At 35.9% G+C, this 24,637-nt stretch overlaps 1 protein-coding gene across 1 annotated transcript in view; it reads left to right on the forward strand.

Annotated features, from left to right (window-relative positions):
- itga9 (integrin, alpha 9) overlaps positions 1–24,637 on the forward strand; it is a 234,721-nt gene that overhangs the window by 53,645 nt on the left and 156,439 nt on the right. The window contains exons 6-11 of the mRNA XM_056470391.1: positions 1,793–1,922; positions 2,003–2,088; positions 2,162–2,224; positions 5,296–5,433; positions 7,462–7,567; positions 13,458–13,552. Of these exons, the coding sequence (XP_056326366.1) occupies positions 1,793–1,922; positions 2,003–2,088; positions 2,162–2,224; positions 5,296–5,433; positions 7,462–7,567; positions 13,458–13,552 (618 nt within the window). The remainder of the gene's footprint in view (positions 1–1,792; positions 1,923–2,002; positions 2,089–2,161; positions 2,225–5,295; positions 5,434–7,461; positions 7,568–13,457; positions 13,553–24,637) is intronic.

Raw genomic sequence — 24,637 nt, forward strand, 5'->3', positions numbered from 1 at the left:
AATGTTCACTCGAGTCTCAAAAAATTTTGTGCGCTCAGCCAGCTGAAATCATGTCACGCTCACCCAAAGCGAACCTCCGCAAACACTGCGATTACATCACAGCCGCTGCACGCACTCAATCAAACTAGTGGACACATCGAGTATAAATCAGCCTTGACCAATTTTTTAGTGGCTTTGGTTTCACAAGTATTTTTTCATTCCATTTCTTTATAAGGATTTTTCAAGAATTCTGTGCGTTACGATGCAATGTATACAATATAATATTGCTAACTTGTAGTTTTAAAAATGGCACCTACACTGAAAAAAAATATTCAAATATGATTCTTTGGATTTACTCAATTTGTTTACGTTAAGTGGTTGTAAACTATTTATTTGGGCTCAATTTAAACAAACAAATTTAATTGAACATTATTAAATTTAATTTGTTTGTTTAAATTCAACACAAATAAATTGTTTGCAACAGTTCTGCATGCAACACTTTTTCAGTGACTGTTGAAGTCAGCCCCACTTTGAACTTTTTTAAATATTTCACAAATGATGTTTAACAGAGCAAGGAAATTTTCACAGTGTGTCTGATAATATTTTTTCTTCTGGAGAAAGTCTTATTTGTTTTATTTTGGCTAGAATAAAAGCAGTTTTTAATATTTTAAAAACCATTTTAAGGTCAAAATGATTAGCCCCTTTAAGCTATATTTTTTATTCGACTGTCTACAGAACAAACCATCGTTAAACAATAACCTGCCTAATTACCCTAACCTGCCTAGTTAACCTAATTAACCTAGTTAAGCCTTTAAATGTGTCTTGAAAAATATCTAGTCAAATATTATTTACTGTCATCATGGCAAAGATAAAAGAAATCAGTTATTAGAAATGAGTTATTAAAACTATTATCCTCGCTGTTACACAGAAAAATCTCCTCTCTGTTACACAGAAATTCGGGAAAAAATAAACAGGGGGGCTAATAATTCTGACTTCAACTGTATGTGCTCATGATGGCAACATTTATTTAATCTAAGAACTGTCGAATAAAAAACTATAAGATAATGCATTATTAAAATCGAATACAAATCAGTGTTAATTTGGTCAATGAAAAATAAGGGTGAAAAATTTCATTTTCACTAAATAGCTTGACACAAACTGAAACTTGACAAGTAATGTGACTGAAAACTACGAATGTGCAAGCTGCAATCCTCTTATCTAATGAAGGAACAGCGCATTATTTTTGATGCAAGAAGACATCAATTTTTGTTTTAATCCGCTGCATTGTGATGTTCTTTCAGTCATGTTACTGGCATTTGCCAATTGTTCGAGACATTTATTGACTTATATCAAGTGTATGTCATTGATTAAACAAGTTTACATTGCATATCTGTTCAAAACATTTGCACAATTTCCTATCAAATACATTACGCTATAGAGAATTAGAGATTTTTGCTCCTCAGCCTTTTGTTGTGCTCAGGGCCCTCATATAAAGCAGAATGACTTGTCTCATTTGAAGAGTGACGTTGTGGAGCAATTAAACCAGTTCAAAGGCTTGAGTTCTCCTTCAGCTTAAGTCTCCATTGAGTGATCAAAGCTGGAGAACGACAGCCGCTCTTCCAGCTCACGCTTGGGTTACCAGCAGATAATTCAACATCGTTTGTGGCTTTTGGTTGACCAGAGCCTCGCCAACAGCCCTGTGTTTTTCTCCTCTAGCTCCTCAAATGTCACTCTTTCAGCAGTAAGGAAGTGTTCTGCAGCCCTTTGAGAAAGTTGACGGTCAATCTCATGTTATTTTGGTGTTGTTTTCTAGGAGCTGGTTGTAATGGGTGCACCTGGTTCTTACTATTGGACCGGAACGGTCAAAGTGTTTAACATGACATCCAATACTCACTACAACCTTAATCAAGACGACCTGAGCCCTCGCAGATACAGTTACCTCGGTAAAACCTGCTCTGATATTAACAACTGCTTCAGTATTGTGTGCTGCAGTCAGTCTGTCACAGATTTCTGTGTTTTTTAGGTTATGCCGTGACTGCAGGACACTTTTCCTCCCCGAACACAATAGACGTGGCGGCTGGAGCTCCTCAAGACAGCGGTGGAGGAAAAGTCAGTGGCTGTGCTGAGATTGCATCAGTGGATTTGTTTATAACATTAAGCTATATTGTTATTCATATTTTAGGTTTACGTCTTCAGAATTGAGGGAACGGCTCTTGTGAAGATCTTTCAAGCCTCAGGGAAAATGGTGAGTTCACTGTAAACAATGCTGGGTTCCACACAAACTCATTCAGGTTGTCCCAACACAACTCGATTAAGTTAACGGGACACATTTAGGTGGATTGAACATAAAACAATAAGGTTGTCACAAAAAAAGTCTCAAGAATTGTGTTGCTTGAGCTCATTTTACACAGGTAGTCTGAACAGGCAGCAATTTAATAATTTTTGGAGTGAATGTTTAGGTTTATTTTATTCAAATGTGTTTGTAATGAATCATAATTTATTGAAGAAGCACAGAAAGAGATATTTGCATGAATGCTTGCAGTGACTGGTGGTCCTTAAAGACCAAAGGTATCATTAATGTCCTACTAAGGCCCCATTTACACTAATACGTTTTAGTTTCAAAACAGTATTTTAGAATGAAAACGATCTACGTACACACTGACGTTTCTGAAAAGATCTCTGTCCACATTACACCGTTGAAAACGCACATCACGTGACCACACACACTCTGGCATGCACTGCAGCGTGTGCGGACTTCTGAGCTCCAGGCAGTCAGCAGGTACTTTGAGCACAGCTCCCCAGATGAGATCAGCGCACGTCAGACAGTTCATCAAGGCTCTACTGCTGGATGTCATTCTCACTTAAGTTGTTAATCCTGATATTTAATTAATCTTGTGTTTATCTTACAACTCTTCAGTCTTTTGAATCTATTACTTGTTTTCATGTACATGTTTTGGCTGAGGGCAAAGATAAGTTGATATATTAATTTATGTAATCACGTACACTGATTCTGCACATTTGACTGATGGTTTGCCTTTATGCAGCTACATGACGCCTCAACATTTTTGGTGTCTGTTAAGTTGTTCGTATCAAAATGAAAATAGGCAGTTTCTGAATCATGTTCCTTATATCATCACCAGAGTGATGTGAATGATGATTTAAAGTAGTAAAGGAGTTGGTTTTTCATATCAGACTTGCGAAGTCCTAAATTACAAGGAAAGGATGCAAGACTTTGTGTAGGCTACTTAATATTGAGGGAAAAGCCCCAATCAGATAAGGCAAATATCTGCAGCCCCGCCTTGGTTTTCAGATTCCCCATCCACACTGACACTGAGCAGCAGCGGTTTAAAACCAAAATGGCCTCTTCAGCGTTTACAAACGATCTGTTTTCAGGGCTCAAAACTCTGGGGTAGTGTGGACAGAAGGCGTAACATAGCAAAACGTATGCGTTTCAAAACTTTAAATGTATTAGTGTAAACGGAGCCTAATGTTTTGAAATCTACTGCATCATATGATATGCACATTTCTAAATCCTCTTAAAGGGATAGTTTACCCCAAAATCTAAATTTGTTAACCATTTACTCATTCTCCACTTGTTCCAAATCTGATTGAGTTTACCGGTTTCCTACATTCTGCAAAATATCTGAGGAAAGAAGTTCAAACAGGTTTGGAACAAGTGGAGGGAGAGTAAATTATGACAAAAAACTACTGTTCCTGGCGATGCAGTGGCGCAGTAGGTAGTGCTGTCGCCTCACAGCAAGAAGGTCGCTGTGTCGAGCCTCAGCTGGGTCAGTTGGCGTTTCTGTGTGGAGTTGCATGTTCTCCCTGCGTTCGCGTGGGTTTCCTCCGGGTGCTCCGATTTCCCCCACAGTCCAAAGACATGCGGTACAGGTGAATTGGGTGGGCTAAATTGTCCGTAGTGTATGAGTGTGATTAAGTGTGTATGGATGTTTCCCAGAGATGGGTTGCAGCAGAAAGGGCATCCTTTGCATAAAACATGTGCTGGATAAGTTGGTAATTCATTCCACTGTGGCAACCCCAGATTATTAAAAGGACTAAGCCGAAAAGAAAATGAATGAAGGACTACTGTCCCTGTATTGATCTTGATAACCATCATTAGGTTATTTAACTTTTTTAGCCAGTAAAAGGCTTATTATTATTATAATTGTACAAACGTCCACCTTTAGCTTACGGTTCACATGGGATTAAATTTTTGCATATCTCTGTTGATTAGAAAAGCAGTGCATTTCTCTCTCTTCCCACTAAATCATATGCCATTAAAGCCTGGTGTAGCAATATGATACTCAAAAATAATTGTGTATTGTATTTTTAGTGAAAATCTGAAGATAGAAAGAAAAATTTTGCTCCTATTTTATATAAAGTGGCCTTAACTAATATGTACTTAGACTGAAAATAGTGTGATGTACTTGTTGTGTAAATACATGTTACAACGTACTTATGGTTAATTAAATAGCTGAATGTAATTACATCTCTAATTAATTTCAGTAAGTACATTTATAATTACACTGTTGACCATATCTTACACCCTAACCCAGGTGTGTTTTGTTCTGTTGAGCTCAAAAGAAGATATTTAGAAGAGTGTTGGAAACTAGTAACTAATGACTTCCATAGTATTTTGCTTTTCTTACTATGGATGTGAATGGTTACAGGTTTCGAACATTCCTCAGAATATCTTCTTTTGAGCTCAACAGAACAAGTAACCATTGACTAGTAACAATAGATTTATTTTTATTCTGTTGAGCTCAAAAGAAGATATTTGGAAGAATGTCGTAAACCAGTAACCATTGACTTCCATAGTATTTGTTTTTCTTACTACGGATGTGAATGCTTTCAGGTTTTGAACAATCTTCAGAGTATCTTATTTTGTGCTCAATAAAACAAGTAACCATTAACTAGTTAAGGCACCCTAAAGGCACCCTTCAACTACCCATATTGGAAAACCTTATTGGTACCCGTATACTGTACCACCTCAAGAGCACCAGCAGTGTTCTGCAATACACTATCAACACATTAAGTACATTGTATTTATAGTTTGAGTGAAGTACATAGTAGTTAAGGCCACCTAATATGAAGTGGGACCAAATTTTCTGACTATAATTGTATAGAAAATGTAGGTTTTTAGCAGAAAACCAGCTCTCATGTCTCATTAATCTTGCATCTTTATGTATGTTGAAGCAGGGCACACACTGTAGTTCAATCATAGCTTGAATTTCTCTAAAAGAAACTCAGTGTTAATGCATCTTATGGAGGAGTGATGTAATCTGACCGTTTGCTCTTGGCTCGGCTTGGTTTCAGATGGGCTCTTACTTTGGCTCCTCATTGTGTGCAGTTGACCTGAACGCGGACGGACTGTCGGACTTGCTGGTGGGAGCACCAATGCACAGCGAGATCCGGGACGAAGGCCAGGTTTCTGTTTACCTCAGCAGTGGCAACGTGAGTTTAGCATACAGCTGTGGTACTTTTTAATGAACAAACGAGACTTTAAGGGGAGCTATTATGGCCCACTAGTGACAATCTTTTCCTCATTAGCATAGGACGTTAGTCTTGTTTTTGAATCTGCCACTATGCTGACACATAGGTGTTCGTAGCTCCGCCCTCCTTTGAAATGAGCACAGTCTCATTTGAATTTAAAGCGACAGTCACCAAAACAGCACAATTAAGATCAAAGTCTAAAAGGGTCAGTTTCAAAGTTCAAAAACACACACTCAGAGACTTATTTTACATCTAGCATGCATAATAGGTCCCCTTTAAATGCTTTAGAGATGGCTTTTTAATGCTTAAAGTGCATATGCTTAAAATGATTTCTTTGTTTTAATTTAAAGGCACATTTAGCAGCTTTGTTTTATGTCTGTCGTATTGGCCATTTAACTAAACTGGATATTTGGACCATACAGGTTTGTTACTTAAAGGGATAGTTTCACCTAAAAAACTAAATTCTGTCATAATTTTCTCACTCTTTACTTGTTTCAAACCAGTTTGAGTTTTTTTTTTTGTTCTGTGAGCACAAAGAATATACTTGGTAGAATGTTGGAAACGTGTAACCACTGACTTCCATAGTATTTGTTTTTCTTATTTTGGATGTGTTACAGGTTTTGAACAATCTTCTTTTGTGCTAACAAACAATTGACGGTTCACTAGTAACAACAGATTTTTTCGTTCTGTTGAGCTCAAAAGAAGATATTTGGTAGAAGGTTGCACACTGGTAACCACTGACTTCCATAGTATTTGTTTTTCTTACTATGGATGTCAATGGTTACAGGTTTCGAACATTATTCAGAATATCTTCTTTTGTGCAGAACAAAACAAGTACCCATTGACTAGTAACAATATTTTTTTTGTTCTGTCGAGCTCAAGAACAAGATATTTGGGAAGAATGTTGGAAACCAGTAACCATTGACTTCATAGTATTTATGTTTCTTACTTTGCATATGAATGGTACAGGTTATGAACAATCTTCAGAATATCTTTTTGTGCTCAACAAACAAGTAACCATTGACTCGTAACAATAGATTTATTTTTGTTCTGTCGAGCTCAAGAGAAGATCATTTGGAAGAATGTTACACACCAATAACCATTGAGTTCCCATAGTATTTTCTTTGTTTTGTTTTTTTTTACCATGGATGTCAATGGTTTACAGGTTTTCGAACATTCTTCAGAATATCTTCTTTTGTGCTCAACAGAACAAGTAACCATTGACTAATACTGTAACAAAAGATTGTTTTGTATGATAGAGCACAAAAGAAGATATTCGGAAGAATGCTGCACCATTGACCATTAACCATTGACTTCATAGTATTTGTTTTTCTTACTATGAATGTCGTGGTTACAGGTTTTAAACAATCTTAAGAGGATCTTCTTTTTTGCTCAACAGAACAAGTAACCATTGACTATAAACATATTTTTTTTTCTTCTGTTGAACACAAAAGAAGATATTTGGAAGAATGTTGGAAACTAGTAACTATTGACTTCCATAGTATTTGTTTTTCTTACTATGGAGGTCAATGGTTACAGGTTTTGACAATCTTCAGAATATCTTATTTTGTGCTCAACAAAACAAGTAACCATTGACTAGTAACAAAAGTTTTTTTTGTTCTGTCGAGCTCAAAAGAAGATATTTGGAAGAATGTTGCACACCAGTCACCATTCACTTGCATAGTATTGTTTTTTCTTACTATGGATTTCAATGGTTCAAGTTTCGAACATTCTTCAAATATCTTCTTTTGAATATCTTTTTTTTTTTTTTTAGTTTGAGGTTTGGTGCAAGTTAAGGGTGAGTAAATGATAGCAGAACTGTTGTTTTGGGGGGTGAAACTGTCCCTAATGATGTCAATTTTTATCATAAGCAAAAAGTGAATGCCTCCAACATTCTGTAATCTCAGTCTTAATCAGTTTTGTGCTATTTTCATCCATCCTGTCAGATTTTGCGATCAAATGCTGTGTTTATTTCTCTTGTTTGTTCAGGGAGTAATGGAGGAAGTTGCGATATTGAATGGTGATAATGCATATAACGCTCATTTTGGAGAGTGCATCACGTCTCTCGGGGACATCGATGACGATGGCTATCAAGGTCAGTGTATGACGCCAGTTTGCACTTAAGATGATGAAACAAAGCACAATTACAATCATTTAGCATAAATTAATTTTCTGTATGGAATTTTTAGCAGGTCTGTAAGATAACTTCTCAGTTAGAATGCATTAAATCAACCAAACATTGCAGTAACGTCATGAATAATATCCCAAATAAACTTTCTAATTAACAAAGAATACTGCAAATTAATTGTTTACGCAGAAATCAAGTCAAGTTGAGCTTTATTGTCATTCTACTACATGTGTGGACGTACAGTGGAATGAAATGTCATGTATAGTAGGACTACAGTGCTATATAAATAGACATAATCATAAATATGAACACAACACTGGACACAAGAGCTATTTTAAACCTATTCATAGCTAACATACCAGAGCAGTAATCTAACTATAGTAGTGCAACATGAAGCAGTAAATATGAAGCATTGCAAGGGTTTTCAACAAAAGCTATGTTTCCATCCAGCTATTTTTCTGCGCATTTTAGAGATGCGCATATAAAATCGGTTGATGGAAACACCAGTAAGCGCATAAGTTTTGAAAATGCGCATAAAAACATATTCAATTAGAAAAGATGCACATAAGCTACGATGGAGACACTTTTATAGAACAAATTCCAATATGCGCATTAAAAAGGTCAGTGATTTTTGTTATGAGAGATCATGTGATGATAAAAATGTGTGTGAATGGACAAACCAGCAGGCTGAGCACACTGTAAAACCATCTGAAATGTTCTTTTGGTCATTTTAAAATGCCTTAACCATCTCAGTATAATTGTTATATATTATTAATGACCTCCAGAACTGTCAAGATCATCTGTGCTCCACGTCTCACGCCTTCATTCGTCAAGATGCATTCATTGCGTGTCGGCATCATCTTCTGAGTCGCAAGTAATTTATTAATAAGGAAAGATTCACGCAGCTTCTTCTACCGCAGCAAATTCTGTTTTTATTGTTGATATTTGATGCCAGTTTGTCAGGACGTGACGATTTTGTTTTCTTTGGCTCATTGAATGGAAATGTTGCTTTATTTACACATCTTTTCTGCGATAATTTAGTTTTGTGCATAAATTTACTTCGCATCTTTGGATGAAAACATAGCTATTGATAATAATAATAGTAATAAGTAGGGCCAGACGGAATCTGCGGATGTTTTTTTGCTATTTCTGCAAAGAATTTTGGTAAAAATCTGTGGATTTCTGGGGAATTATTTTGGGAGTATCATAGCTAAAATCTGAATATGTGAAATAAAAAATAGTATCTTTTTAACTTTTATTTAATCTTTAAAATGCAAATCCAATTAGATTCACTTTATTTGGTAAACAAAGCAAGTCTCTCATATAATATATCTAATGAAAGACAGAAAATATTACTGTACAAAGCCATTGTACATAAATCAGATGAACATTTTCATATTAGTCAATAATATTACTGTAATTAATAAAAAGAACTGAATAAATATAGATGTACACACATTTGCTCAAGTAAAAATCTGCAGAATTCTGTGGAAAATCTGCGGAATTCTGCGGAAAATCTACGGAATTCTGGGCGCGCAGATTTCATGTGGGCCTAGTAATAAGAAATGTTTATTGCACTTAAATAAAAATCTAACTTTTCAACTCAACTGTAATGCTTAAATAATAATGCTGTACAATTTTCCGATGTTTAACCTGGAATATTCCATTGATTTCAAATGATCATGAAAGTGTGTATTAGAAAAATGATTTTCCATTGAGATACACTGAGACACAGACACATATTATTTTCAAGTAACACGACAAAGTAGATTCAAAACTCTCACTCTTCACTTTCCTGGCACCCTGTATACATACATATATATATATATATATATATATATATATATATTATATATATATTATATATATATATATATATATAATATATATATATATATATATATATATACACAAAGATATATATATATATCATTATAGTCAGAATTATTCACCCTCCTGTGAATTTTTTGTTCTTTTTCCAATATTTCTGAAATTGTGTAACAGAGCAAGGAATTTTTCACAGTATTTCCTATTATTTTTTATCTTCTTGAGAAAATCGTATTTGTTTTATTTCAGCGAGAATAAAAACTGCTTTTTAAAAAAAAAACAATTTAAGGTCAAAATTATTAGCCCCCTTAAGCAGTATTTGTTTTGGATTGTCTACAAAACAAACCTCTGTTATACAAAGACTTGCCTAATTACCCTACCCTGCCTAATTACCCTAGTTAACCCTTTAAATGTCACTTTAAGCTGTATAGAAGTAGCTTGATATAAAATATCAAGTCAAATATTATTTACTGTCATCATGGCAAAGATAAAATAAATCCATTATTAGAAATCAGTTATTAAAACTGTTGTTTAGAAATGTGTTGAAAAAAAATCTTGTGTTAAACAGAAATTGGGGGGAAAATATCTACACGGGGGTATTAATTCAGGAGGGCTAATAATTCTGACTTTAACTGTATGTATAAAAATATATGTGATTTTTATTTTTTATTTTTGGTAATGTTTGAATAACCTATTAGCTATCCTCATACCCATACTGAGTCTTTCTAGATACTGACCATCCCATAATAAACAGATCAAACACATGCATCATTGTGGATGTAAGAGACTGTAAGAAATAAGAGCTAATTAAAAAGGCCTGAGGAATATCTGATAAGTGGAGACAGATGTGTCGAGTTAAACAGGAAGGGAATCTTTCCGGTGTAGGACGGAGACCTCTGAACAAGAGACCCGTTTAAACAATCGAAATATGCTATGTGAGTTCTACTCGTGTGTATTGAGACGCATCTGTTTAGGGCTCAGCGTGGCAGTAAATTGTCCTTTAGGAGGCTGTAACCATAAAGAACTTACACAAGGTTAGCCTGACTCCATTTGCCCTGCTCCTTATTGGGTATAAATGTATTATCAGCTCGGAACTGGAGGCTTGAGGGCAGCATATTGACGACTTGAATTCTCTTAGGAAGTTAACACAGGGTACTAGTTCTACATAGTGGAGTTTTAAGGGGACCTATTATGCTAAAGTCACTTTATAAGGGGTTTAAACACAGTTGTGTGGCAACAGAGTGTGAAAACAAGCAGCTTCTAATGGTAAAAATGTATGAATTGGATTTTTTATAATCGCACAGTCTGCAGAAACACTTTGGAGTGACATTCTCCATTTGTGGGTGTCATCAGAATGGGAAAGCCCGCCCATTAGTGACCATCTCTCCACTCATTAGCATAGGACATTAGTTTGGCTTTTGAATCTGCTGCCATGATGTCACATGACACCTTTGAAAAGAGCTCAATCTCATTTGAATTTAAAGTGACAGTCACCAAAATGTGGATCAAAACCTAAAAGGGTCAGTTTCAGAGAGTTATAAAACATTATTGTGTGGTATTTTAAGCTGAAACTTCACACACACACAGACACACACACACACACACACACACACACACACACACGCACACACACACACACACCAGGGACATCAGAGACTTATTTCACATCTTGAAAAAGGGGCAAAATAGGTCCTCTTTAAATAACATTAAAGGGCACCTATGGGGAAAACCATCTTTCGTAAGCTATTTGGACAGGACTGTGTGTATGTATAGTGTATCAACTGTCATATTGGGGTTGATATAAACACAATAAGTCTCTTTTTTTTAATTTCCTGACGTTAAAATAGGATCCATATCCCTCCCATTTTGAGGCCGACCGCAATGTGACACTGTAGGAGTGCGGTCCCACCCGCCCACCGAATTTATTGACAGCGTATTATATGTCACCGTAGTAATGCGTATAATCAACAATACAGGACGTGCGCAAGGCAACAGGGATTAAAAGCTCTGTTCAGCTCTCTGTGATCATCAGTCATCATCAAATTTGATCAAGAGTGAGATTTAGTAGTTTAAAATGTTTTCTAAACAGAGCATGATATAGAATTACAGTGAATTACCGTCTTTATTAGCACAGTGTTAGAACAATTATAAAAAAAGACCGCTTCGATCCTGGTTTGTGGATGTTAAATCAGGTTTAATTTTTTTACATTAACATAACGGATATCCATACAGCAGTGGACCATTAAACATGTATCCTGTCACATTTGCCATGCAAAACTAAACGTGCACACTGTGTGTGTGTGTCTGCTGTGTTGTGTGCGTGTGTGAACTCTGTAACGCCGTTGCGTGTGACTCATTGTAGAAGACTTGAATTAACTCCACAACAAATACATCCAATAATCATTGGGAACGTTCTTACTGTAGTATTTCTCACAAACTTGTCTCACTGCTTTCTTCATGTCTGTCCACTGTGCTGTTTATCTGATGCTGCCAAGGCAGACATTGAGGCACACTCTCACAGACACATGGGAACGGTGAGCGGGCAGAACCAGCATTAAAGGCACAAGCCACAAAAACAGCTACATTGTGTTCAGAGCAGAAAATCCCAATATTCTGAAAGCTGTAATAAATAATCTGATGGGTGTTTACAGACACATCTGGAGACATACAGTAATATGTTATCTTCATAAAGTATATTGCTTTTCAGGGATTTTAATGCTTCTTTTATACTCTGCTAAATAAATATTCCACCATAAATAATAGCATCTGTTAATGCGTAAATATAAATGGCACGGAAAAAATACTAGAGTGAAAAAGTCTTCATAATTTAAGTTTAATTTAAAGTAATCAAAATAATACAGGAATAGATTTCAATTCGAAATATATTTAAATAGGAAACACTATTACAGTGTTGTAATACAGTGTTGTTGACACTGTATCATATTTTACAACATTGCATTTTTGGTCAAATAAATGCATCCTTAGTGACCAGAAGAGAGCCTTACTATTGATACTCTCTGACGTGCTCTGAAATGTGATTTTTTTAAATTCGATATTTGCCGAAATATGAAGAAGGGCGGGACAAAAAGTAGCCCCTCCCTTTTTCAAATCAGCTAATAGCATTTGTTTTTTTTCACGGCTCTGCCAGTGAGAGGGTTGAGCTTATGAAGGGGGGCGGGGCATGTCAAATACTAGATGTGTGAGGTGACGGCAAAAAAAAACCATTGATCCATTAGGCGGAAGTGACATACTGCAATCTTTGGATGTTATATCAGGTTATATCTTCTAAATGCTGATTTTGTCATTGTTTTTTTAGCACACTAGCTTATAGATATCTTTCAAAAGAGCATACTGATACTAACATCTAAATAAACAGATATATTTAATTTGACTGGACCTTTAGTGTAAAGAAGTGGGTAAGGTAAAATAATAAAAACTTTGTTCAAATCAATGTATAGTCATATGAAATATAGGTGTTCATGAATAGTGATTTAGATTCAGCATGTATGGAGTTTTACATAATTTTAGTAGCCTATGAATTTTCCAAACTGTGTACTGCAGTTGTTCATGGCCACAAGGGCTTTTTTACGATGCAGTTTGAACCCCATGAAGTTTCACAGAGCTCTGAAAAACACCTACGCGTGCATTAAGTGACTTAGCAGAGCATTGCTCAAACAGAGATGGGCCTAAAGCAAACAGGCATTTATTGGGGGTCCTGACACACACAAATCCACCCCTGTGTTTCTGTTCCAGGCGTAGCTCTCTGGCAGTCTCTTTTAAGCCGGGCGCACATATTCTATTCATTTTTACCTTTTTTACGATTGTTAACTGCCAGACTGTACAAGATGACATCTGTAATAAGATTCTGACTAAAAGCCAAGGCTGACTGTAAATTTTGTTAGTACAATGACACATCAGCTAAGACTTTATTAGTCAGTGACATAGGTTGAGTTACAAAATAAAAAAGTTTTAAAGTCTCTCTGATGCTGGAATCCTTTGTTGAGTTTTTGGCTTGTCTTTTGTACCTCAGATGTGGCGATCGGAGCTCCTGAAGAGGATGACTATGGGGGAGCTGTTTACATCTATCATGGAGATGCCAGAGGAATAGTTAACAAGTATTCAATGGTAACCTACCACATTTTGCTGAAGTTATTTGGTCAACTGCTTATATTGTTTAGTTTTAATTATTTAATTTTATTTAATTTTGTTTAATTTAATTTAATTTAATTTTTTTTATTTTATTTTATTTTATTTTATTTTATTTTATTTTATTTTATTTTATTTTATTTTATTTTATTTTATTTTATTTTATTTTATTTCAACTGAATGTTTGGCCACTGAAAATTATAGACTGAAAATTGCATTATTTGAAAAAAAATTATTTTATTTTATCTTAGTTTATTTAATTTAATTTAATTTAATTTAATTTAATTTAATTTAATTTAATTTAATTTAATTTAATTTTAAAAAAGACAAAAGCTGCGTCTCAAATGGCACACTATGCACTCATGCACTATGTACTTATTCACTTACACACTCAACAGCATAGTATATGTATGTAGTGTCATCCCAAATGGAGCACTAATGTTTTGAAATTCAAACCGTTTCCTTGATGACGTTTGACGGTTGCCAAATCTGTGAAATAAATGACCAAACTATCAAATAATACCTGCCATGAGTATAACTGCATTCACCATTGGGAGGCGCTATAATCACTCTCGAAGGAGAATTTTGCTTTTACCATCCAAAATAAATAAAGTTATCCAACATGTGCGCCCGGATAGCTCCGCCTCTTCCCCTAAATGAGCAAACCTGCGGTCGTTGAGTGTGTGAAGTGTCCATCATTACACACTTCATTTTACCGGCTAAATGAGTGCATCATCCGGGTAATTAAAGTGCACTTATTATTTTTAGAGTTTCAGTGTGAACCCACTACTTACACTATTATACTGCAAATGGTGTAGAATAGTGCATAAGTATGCGATTTGGGACGCAGCTAAAAACAAAAGAAAAATTATTCACGGCTATTATTTACAGTGCTGACACATTTAGTTCCTGCATGTTCGCATAATGTTTCTATGTTCCTTCTTAATGCCAACTTCGGACAAAATGATGGATAAAATGCTTATTATAAACCGCTGTGAGGTTAAGCTCTGTGTTCAGCTGCGTGATCTGCGCTCTGGGGAGCGTTTCCGAAAACCATCATTAGCCAACTAAGGTTGCAAGTTGCGTCGTTACTAACATAGTTCGTTGATTTGGCAAAAGATATTCATTTTCAAAATGAGGTGTACTCAATTATGCTGAGCACTGTATTTGAATTCACCATTAAAGTCGTTCCAGAAATTTTCTTGATATTTACTGGGTATCACTGTGTGAAAAGGGCTATGGAGTGTCTGAAAGTGTCTGGCACAAATGTGGAAAACTGGTGCAAATGGTGGTTAAAGTGCAGGCCCGCAGCCGGGTGGGGTTCAGGTGGTTCAAAAGACCCACTCCTCACTGACAAAGGTACAGAATTTGTCCCATACATAAGTTCATTTGTCCTATTTTGACTGCTATGTCAACGCTTTCATTTTACAATCTGACGTAAAAGTCATCATTTGCTACTGCATAGTTTTTAAACAGAGAAAACATTTTACAGCTAACTTTTATTCTAAATTTTGGACTTTTGCTTAAAAAATGAGCAATAAAAAGATGTAAAGCACCAAAAGCGGACCATATTGAAATTGATTTGAATACTATTTTGGTTATTGTTATCCATGAATTTTCAAGTGTAAATGTTTTACAAAAGCGGCTAGAAAGGTTGTGAAGTTCTACATTATTATTATTATTATTATTATTATTATTTTATTATTATTATTATCATTATTCATTTTCTTTTCAGCTTAGTCCCTTTTTTAATTTGGGGTTTCCACAGCGGTATGAACCACCAACTATCCAGCATATGTTTTACGCAGCAGATGCCCTTCCAGCTGCAAGCCATCACTGGGAAACATCCGTTCACACACACATACACTATGTTTTTTTTTTCAAATGGCCAAATTCTGACTGAGGACAGTTGAATGTGCTGGCCACTTTATTATTTGCCTAAGAAATGATGAAGACTTCAGTTTTTAATTGAAACTGTTTTTTCCTATTTTCCTAATGATATAAGCTGTAATATATATGCATTTTAAAAATAAGTATTTCTTCACATTTCTTTATTATAAGTTTTTAGGACATATTTTGGCATATCAAAAAGAGTGGCTATGATGACCATGCGACAAGCGAATTCAGCCAAAAATAGTGCTTAAAATGTCACTAAATTGGGCGAATAACTGCAAAAAGGTCCACTTTTTGGGAAAAAAAGAACCATCCTTTTTACCAGGCTAGCTACGGGCCTGAAGTGTCAGAGAGATGAGAGTGTGTATTCTACAAGTGGTTTGTCAAGCCCACTCACCTAAATGAGGCACATTCAGAATTGCATAAAGTGTCGTGTGGTGTGGTTTCCAACCAAATATATCTCTAAACTTAAACTCCCTGGCCTTTCTGATTATTACTGATATGTTTTATCAGGCTTATTACATGCATTTTTTGGACTGTCTATTTAAAGGATGTCTGACTGGCTATTAGAACTAGACTGTTGTTGTCTCACTCCTTTCAAGTTGACCTCAGATTAGCGTGGCGCATTGACAGAAAGGAATCCAGAAGGTTTGACCCAGAGCAGAATGGCATCTGCATTGGCTGCTTTGTAGTTTGGGTTGTAATGGCACTTTATCATTTGAGCGTCTGAAGTGTCTTCAGGCATCTTAAACAGATGTCTCTGAACCCCTGGACTGAATGCTGGCGGCTCAGCTGGAGGTGCTGCTTTTTTATGTGTTTGGCAGCATTGGCCGAGTCAAATAGCATTTGTGTGGTTTTTAGCAGGCGGCCATTGTGAAATGGAAAATGCAATGAAAAGCGTCCATTTGTGGCTTGATAGAACTCAAAACAACTACGTAAAGAGCCTGTTTCCTCTGTCACTCGAGGGATATTCCATGTGCCCACGATTTTATATTTGTTTCCTCAGAGATAATCGGGAAAAAAGGGGGAATTTTTTTTTCCTAGCCAAAAGATTCAGAGCTAAACATGTATGCCAATGTGTGTGTTTTTTGGAATTATATATGTTGATAATGACTGATGGCTGATTTATACTTTCGCCTGGCGCCGCATCACGAATCTCCGCTGACTGGCTAAGCACCGTACAAAATGGACGAGGCTTTTATACTTGACGTTTTCGCCATTGAGATATTTTTTTTAAATGACAGGGGGAGGTCAAAAGAAACTGATTGTGAAATCAGACGGATAAACAGAGAAGTAGGAAGTTTCTGGAACTACGTCATATCATTAATATCATTCAAGATTTTTATCGAATTATTTTTATCAATTGTTTTAATGATTATATGGGTTTTTATAACCATTCAAGATTTTTTTTTTTATCAAACTTTGCTGCATCACTTGCTTTTGTTCATTTCTCGGACAGTTCTAGCTATTAAAGTTTATTAAGATGTTAATGACAACAGAACTTGTGTTGCTCTACAAATATATCTTTATTATGCCAAGAATAAAAGCTAAAAAGTACACATTTTTTAGATTTAGCCCACTCCACAATTCACACATTACTGTCTGGCTAGTTTATGTCCTCCTCTCATATGTTAGAAAGGCAATAATGGTAAAACATTCCTGACCATTATCACCAATAAAGCCTAGAAAAACAGGGCTTCAGTATATTGTAAACCGATAGCTTCAAATATTCTTTTCCAGTTATCAAAGAAATAATTTGTTAATTCATTTTAGTTTGTAACTATTAAATCATTTTAAATTCCAAATTGTAATATACACATCAATGTAAAACCTATGAATGGTGGAAAAACATTTGTGTAATTGTGTATTGAAACCACCTGGGTCTCCACTTTCTGGGTCCTCACCTATGTCTCCTCTGTTTTTGGTGTTAACAGTCTTGTCCCTCAAGTCTTTCCAAACTTTTTTCAAAAAGCTTTCTTCCTTTCCCACTGCTGTTGTAATTTCTAGCAATTATTGGTCTCATCTGGTTATCCCTATGATCTTGCATGGAAGGATCATAAAGATGTGTAAGTGTACCTGTTTCAGACAAAATCTCTTCAAAGTAAACTCAAATGAAATGTCGCGCCACGCAAAATGTTCACTCGAGTCTCAAAAAATTTTGTGCGCTCAGCCAGCTGAAATCATGTCACGCTCACCCAAAGCGAACCTCCGCAAACACTGCGATTACATCACAGCCGCTGCACGCACTCAATCAAACTAGTGGACACATCGAGTATAAATCAGCCTTGACCAATTTTTTAGTGGCTTTGGTTTCACAAGTATTTTTTCATTCCATTTCTTTATAAGGATTTTTCAAGAATTCTGTGCATTACATGCAATGTATACAATATAATATTGCTAACTTGTAGTTTTAAAAATGGCACCTACACTGAAAAAAATATTCAAATATGATTCTTTGGATTTACTCAATTTGTTTACGTTAAGTGGTTGTAAACTATTTATTTGGGCTCAATTTAAACAAACAAATTTAATTGAACATTATTAAATTTAATTTGTTTGTTTAAATTCAACACAAATAAATTGTTTGCAACAGTTCTGCATGCAACACTTTTTTCAGTGACTGTTGAAGTCAGCCCCACTTTGAACTTTTTTAAATATTTCACAAATGATGTTTAACAGAGCAAGGAAATTTTCACAGTGTGTCTGATAATATTTTTTCTTCTGGAGAAAGTCTTATTTGTTTTATTTTGGCTAGAATAAAAGCAGTTTTTAATATTTTAAAAACCATTTTAAGGTCAAAATGATTAGCCCCTTTAAGCTATATTTTTTATTCGACTGTCTACAGAACAAACCATCGTTAAACAATAACCTGCCTAATTACCCTAACCTGCCTAGTTAACCTAATTAACCTAGTTAAGCCTTTAAATGTGTCTTGAAAAATATCTAGTCAAATATTATTTACTGTCATCATGGCAAAGATAAAAGAAATCAGTTATTAGAAATGAGTTATTAAAACTATTATCCTCGCTGTTACACAGAAAAATCTCCTCTCTGTTACACAGAAATTCGGGAAAAAATAAACAGGGGGGCTAATAATTCTGACTTCAACTGTATGTGCTCATGATGGCAACATTTATTTAATCTAAGAACTGTCGAATAAAAAAACTATAAGATAATGCATTATTAAAATCGAATACAAATCAGTGTTAATTTGGTCAATGAAAAATAAGGGTGAAAAATTTTCATTTTCACTAAATAGCTTGACACAAACTGAAACTTGACAAGTAATGTGACTGAAAACTACGAATGTGCAAGCTGCAATCCTCTTATCTAATGAAGGAACAGCGCATTATTTTTGATGCAAGAAGACATCAATTTTTGTTTTAATCCGCTGCATTGTGATGTTCTTTCAGTCATGTTACTGGCATTTGCCAATTGTTCGAGACATTTATTGACTTATATCAAGTGTATGTCATTGATTAACAAGTTTACATTGCATATCTGTTCAAAAACATTTGCACAATTTCCTATCAAATACATTACGCTATAGAGAATTAGAGATTTTTGCTCCTCAGCCTTTTGTTGTGCTCAGGCCCTCATATAAAGCAGAATGACTTGTCTCATTTGAAGAGTGACGTTGTGGAGCAATTAAACCAGTTCAAAGGCTTGAGTTCTCCTTCAGCTTAAGTCTCCATTGAGTGATCAAAGCTGGAGAACGACAGCCGCTCTTCCAGCTCACGCTTGGGTTACCAGCAGATAATTCAACATCGTTTGTGGCTTTTGGTTGACCAGAGCCTCGCCAACAGCCCTGTGTTTTTCTCCTCTAGCTCCTCAAATGTCACTCTTTCAGCAGTAAGGAAGTGTTCTGCAGCCCTTTGAGAAAGTTGACGGTCAATCTCATGTTATTTTGGTGTTGTTTTCTAGGAGCTGGTTGTAATGGGTGCACCTGGTTCTTACTATTGGACCGGAACGGTCAAAGTGTTTAACATGACATCCAATACTCACTACAACCTTAATCAAGACGACCTGAGCCCTCGCAGATACAGTTACCTCGGTAAAACCTGCTCTGATATTAACAACTGCTTCAGTATTGTGTGCTGCAGTCAGTCTGTCACAGATTTCTGTGTTTTTTAGGTTATGCCGTGACTGCAGGACACTTTTCCTCCCCGAACACAATAGACGTGGCGGCTGGAGCTCCTCAAGACAGCGGTGGAGGAAAAGTCAGTGGCTGTGCTGAGATTGCATCAGTGGATTTGTTTTAACATTAAGCTATATTGTTATTCATATTTTAGGTTTACGTCTTCAGAATTGAGGGAACGGCTCTTGTGAAGATCTTTCAAGCCTCAGGGAAAATGGTGAGTTCACTGTAAACAATGCTGGGTTCCACACAACTCATTCAGGTTGTCCCAACACAACTCGATTAAGTTAACGGGACACATTTAGGTGGATTGAACATAAAACAATAAGGTTGTCACAAAAAAAGTCTCAAGAATTGTGTTGCTTGAGCTCATTTTACACAGGTAGTCTGAACAGGCAGCAATTTAATAATTTTTGGAGTGAATGTTTAGGTTTATTTTATTCAAATGTGTTTGTAATGAATCATAATTTATTGAAGAAGCACAGAAAGAGATATTTGCATGAATGCTTGCAGTGACTGGTGGTCCTTAAAAGACCAAAGGTATCATTAATGTCCTACTAAGGCCCCATTTACACTAATACGTTTTAGTTTCAAAACAGTATTTTAGAATGAAAACGATCTACGTACACACTGACGTTTCTGAAAAGATCTCTGTCCACATTACACCGTTGAAAACGCACATCACGTGACCACACACACTCTGGCATGCACTGCAGCGTGTGCGGACTTCTGAGCTCCAGGCAGTCAGCAGGTACTTTGAGCACAGCTCCCCAGATGAGATCAGCGCACGTCAGACAGTTCATCAAGGCTCTACTGCTGGATGTCATTCTCACTTAAGTTGTTAATCCTGATATTTAATTAATCTTGTGTTTATCTTACAACTCTTCAGTCTTTTGAATCTATTACTTGTTTTCATGTAACATGTTTTGGCTGAGGGCAAAGATAAGTTGATATATTAATTTATGTAATCACGTACACTGATTCTGCACATTTGACTGATGGTTTGCCTTTATGCAGCTACATGACGCCTCAACATTTTTGGTGTCTGTTAAGTTGTTCGTATCAAAATGAAAATAGGCAGTTTCTTGAATCATGTTCCTTATATCATCACCAGAGTGATGTGAATGATGATTTAAAGTAGTAAAGGAGTTGGTTTTTCATATCAGACTTGCGAAGTCCTAAATTACAAGGAAAGGATGCAAGACTTTGTGTAGGCTACTTAATATTGAGGGAAAAGCCCCAATCAGATAAGGCAAATATCTGCAGCCCCGCCTTGGTTTTCAGATTCCCCCATCCACACTGACACTGAGCAGCAGCGGTTTAAAACCAAAATGGCCTCTTCAGCGTTTACAAAACGATCTGTTTTCAGGGCTCAAAAACTCTGGGGTAGTGTGGACAGAAGGCGTAACATAGCAAAACGTATGCGTTTCAAAACTTTAAATGTATTAGTGTAAACGGAGCCTAATGTTTTGAAATCTACTGCATCATATGATATGCACATTTCTAAATCCTCTTAAAGGGATAGTTTACCCCAAAATCTAAATTTGTTAACCATTTACTCATTCTCCACTTGTTCCAAATCTGATTGAGTTTACCGGTTTCCTACATTCTGCAAAATATCTGAGGAAAGAAGTTCAAACAGGTTTGGAACAAGTGGAGGGAGAGTAAATTATGACAAAAAACTACTGTTCCTGGCGATGCAGTGGCGCAGTAGGTAGTGCTGTCGCCTCACAGCAAGAAGGTCGCTGGTTCGAGCCTCAGCTGGGTCAGTTGGCGTTTCTGTGTGGAGTTTGCATGTTCTCCCTGCGTTCGCGTGGGTTTCCTCCGGGTGCTCCGATTTCCCCCACAGTCCAAAGACATGCGGTACAGGTGAATTGGGTGGGCTAAATTGTCCGTAGTGTATGAGTGTGATTAAGTGTGTATGGATGTTTCCCAGAGATGGGTTGCAGCAGAAAGGGCATCCTTTGCATAAAACATGTGCTGGATAAGTTGGTAATTCATTCCACTGTGGCAACCCCAGATTATTAAAAGGACTAAGCCGAAAAGAAAATGAATGAAGGACTACTGTCCCTGTATTGATCTTGATAACCATCATTAGGTTATTTAACTTTTTTAGCCAGTAAAAGGCTTATTATTATTATAATTGTACAAACGTCCACCTTTAGCTTACGGTTCACATGGGATTAAATTTTTGCATATCTCTGTTGATTAGAAAAGCAGTGCATTTCTCTCTCTTCCCACTAAATCATATGCCATTAAAGCCTGGTGTAGCAATATGATACTCAAAATAATTGTGTATTGTATTTTTAGTGAAAATCTGAAGATAGAAAGAAAAATTTTGCTCCTATTTTATATAAAGTGGCCTTAACTAATATGTACTTAGACTGAAAATAGTGTGATGTACTTGTTGTGTAAATACATGTTACAACGTACTTATGGTTAATTAAATAGCTGAATGTAATTACATCTCTAATTAATTTCAGTAAGTACATTTATAATTACACTGTTGACCATATCTTACACCCTAACCCAGGTGTGTTTTGTTCTGTTGAGCTCAAAAGAAGATATTTAGAAGAGTGTTGGAAACTAGTAACTAATGACTTCCATAGTATTTTGCTTTTCTTACTATGGATGTGAATGGTTACAGGTTTCGAACATTCCTCGAATATCTTCTTTGAGCTCAACAGAAACAAGTAACCATTGACTAGTACAATAGATTTATTTTTATGCTGTTGAGCTCAAAAGAAGATATTTGGAAGAATGTCGTAAACCAGTAACCATTGACTTCCATAGTATTTGTTTTTCTTACTACGGATGTGAATGCTTTCAGGTTTGAACAATCTTCAGAGTATCTTATTTTGTGCTCAATAAAACAAGTAACCATTAACTAGTTAAGGCACCCTAAAGGCACCCTTCAACTACCCATATTGGAAAACCTTATGGTACCCGTATACTGTACCACCTCAAGAGCACCAGCAGTGTTCTGCAATAACACTATCAACACATTAAGTACATTGTATTTATAGGTTTGAGTGAAGTAACTGTATAGTAGTTAAGGCCACCTAATATGAAGTGGGACCAAATTTTCTGACTATAATTGTATAGAAAATGTAGGTTTTTAGCAGAAAACCAGCTCTCATGTCTCATTAATCTGCATCTTTATGTATGTTGAAGCAGGGCACACACTGTAGTTCAATCATAGCTTGAATTTTCTCTAAAAGAAACTCAGTGTTAATGCATCTTATGGATGGAAGTGATGTAATCTGACGTTTGCTCTTGGCTCGGCTTGGTTTCAGATGGGCTCTTACTTTGGGCTCCTCATTGTGTGCAGTTGACCTGAACGCGGACGGACTTGTCGGACTTGCTGGTGGAGCACCAATGCCCAGCGAGATCCGGGACGAAGGCCAGGTTTCTGTTTACCTCAGCAGTGGCAACGTGAGTTTAGCATACAGCTGTGGTACTTTTTAAATGAACAAAACGAGACTTTAAGGGGAGCTATTATGGCCCCACTAGTGACAATCTTTTCCTCATTAGCATAGGACCGTTAGTCTTGTTTTTGGAAATCTGCCACTATGCTGACACATAGGTGTTCGTAGCTCCGCCCTCCTTTGAAATGAGCACAGTCTCATTTGAATTAAAGCGACAGTCACCCAAAACAGCACAATTAAGATCAAAGTCTAAAAGGGTCAGTTTCAAAGTTCAAAAACACACACTCAGAGACTTATTTTACATCTAGCATGCATAATAGGTCCCCTTTAAATGCTTTAGAGATGGCTTTTTAATGCTTAAAAGTGCATTATGCTTAAAATGATTTCTTTGTTTTAATTTAAAGGCACATTTAGCAGCTTTGTTTTATGTCTGTCTTATTGGCCATTTAACTAAACTGGATATTTGGACCATACATGTTTGTTACTTAAAGGGATAGTTCACCTAAAACTAAATTCTGTCATAATTTTCTCACTCTTTACTTGTTTCAAACCAGTTTGAGTTTTTTTTTTTTGTTCTGTTGAGCACAAAAGAATATACTTGGTAGAATGTTGGAAACGTGTAACCACTGACTTCCATAGTATTTGTTTTTCTTATTTTGGATGTGGTTACAGGTTTTGAACAATCTTTCTTTTGTGCTAAACAAACAAGTGGACGGTTCACTAGTACAACAGATTTTTTTTCGTTCTGTTGAGCTCAAAAGAAGATATTTGGTAGAAGGTTGCACACTGGTAACCACTGACTTCCATAGTATTTGTTTTTTCTTACTATGGATGTCAATGGTTACAGGTTTCGAACATTATTCAGAATATCTTCTTTTGTGCAGAACAAAACAAGTAACCATTGACTAGTAACAATATTTTTTTTTGTTCTGTCGAGCTCAAGAAAAGATATTTGGAAGAATGTTGGAAACCAGTAACCATTGACTTCCATAGTATTTATGTTTCTTACTTTGCATATGAATGGTTACAGGTTATGAACAATCTTCAGAATATCTTTTTTGTGCTCAACAAACAAGTAACCATTGACTCGTAACAATAGATTTATTTTTGTTCTGTCGAGCTCAAGAGAAGATATTTGGAAGAATGTTACACACCAATAACCATTGAGTTCCATAGTATTTCTTTGTTTGTTTTTTTTACCATGGATGTCAATGGTTACAGGTTTCGAACATTCTTCAGAATATCTTCTTTTGTGCTCAACAGAACAAGTAACCATTGACTAATACTGTACAAAGATTGTTTGTATGATAGAAGCACAAAAGAAGATATTCGGAAGAATGCTGCACCATTGACCATTAACCATTGACTTCCATAGTATTTGTTTTTCTTACTATGAATGTCAGTGGTTACAGGTTTAAACAATCTTAAGAGGATCTTCTTTTTTGCTCAACAGAACAAGTACCATTGACTATAAACATATTTTTTTTTTTTCTGTTGAACACAAAAGAAGATATTTGGAAGAATGTTGGAAACTAGTAACTATTGACTTCCATAGTATTTTGTTTTTTCTTACTATGGAGGTCAATGGTTACAGGTTTTGACATC

The sequence above is a fragment of the Danio aesculapii genome, chromosome 13 (genome assembly GCF_903798145.1).
Source record: "Danio aesculapii chromosome 13, fDanAes4.1, whole genome shotgun sequence".
Lineage (NCBI taxonomy): Eukaryota > Metazoa > Chordata > Actinopteri > Cypriniformes > Danionidae > Danio > Danio aesculapii.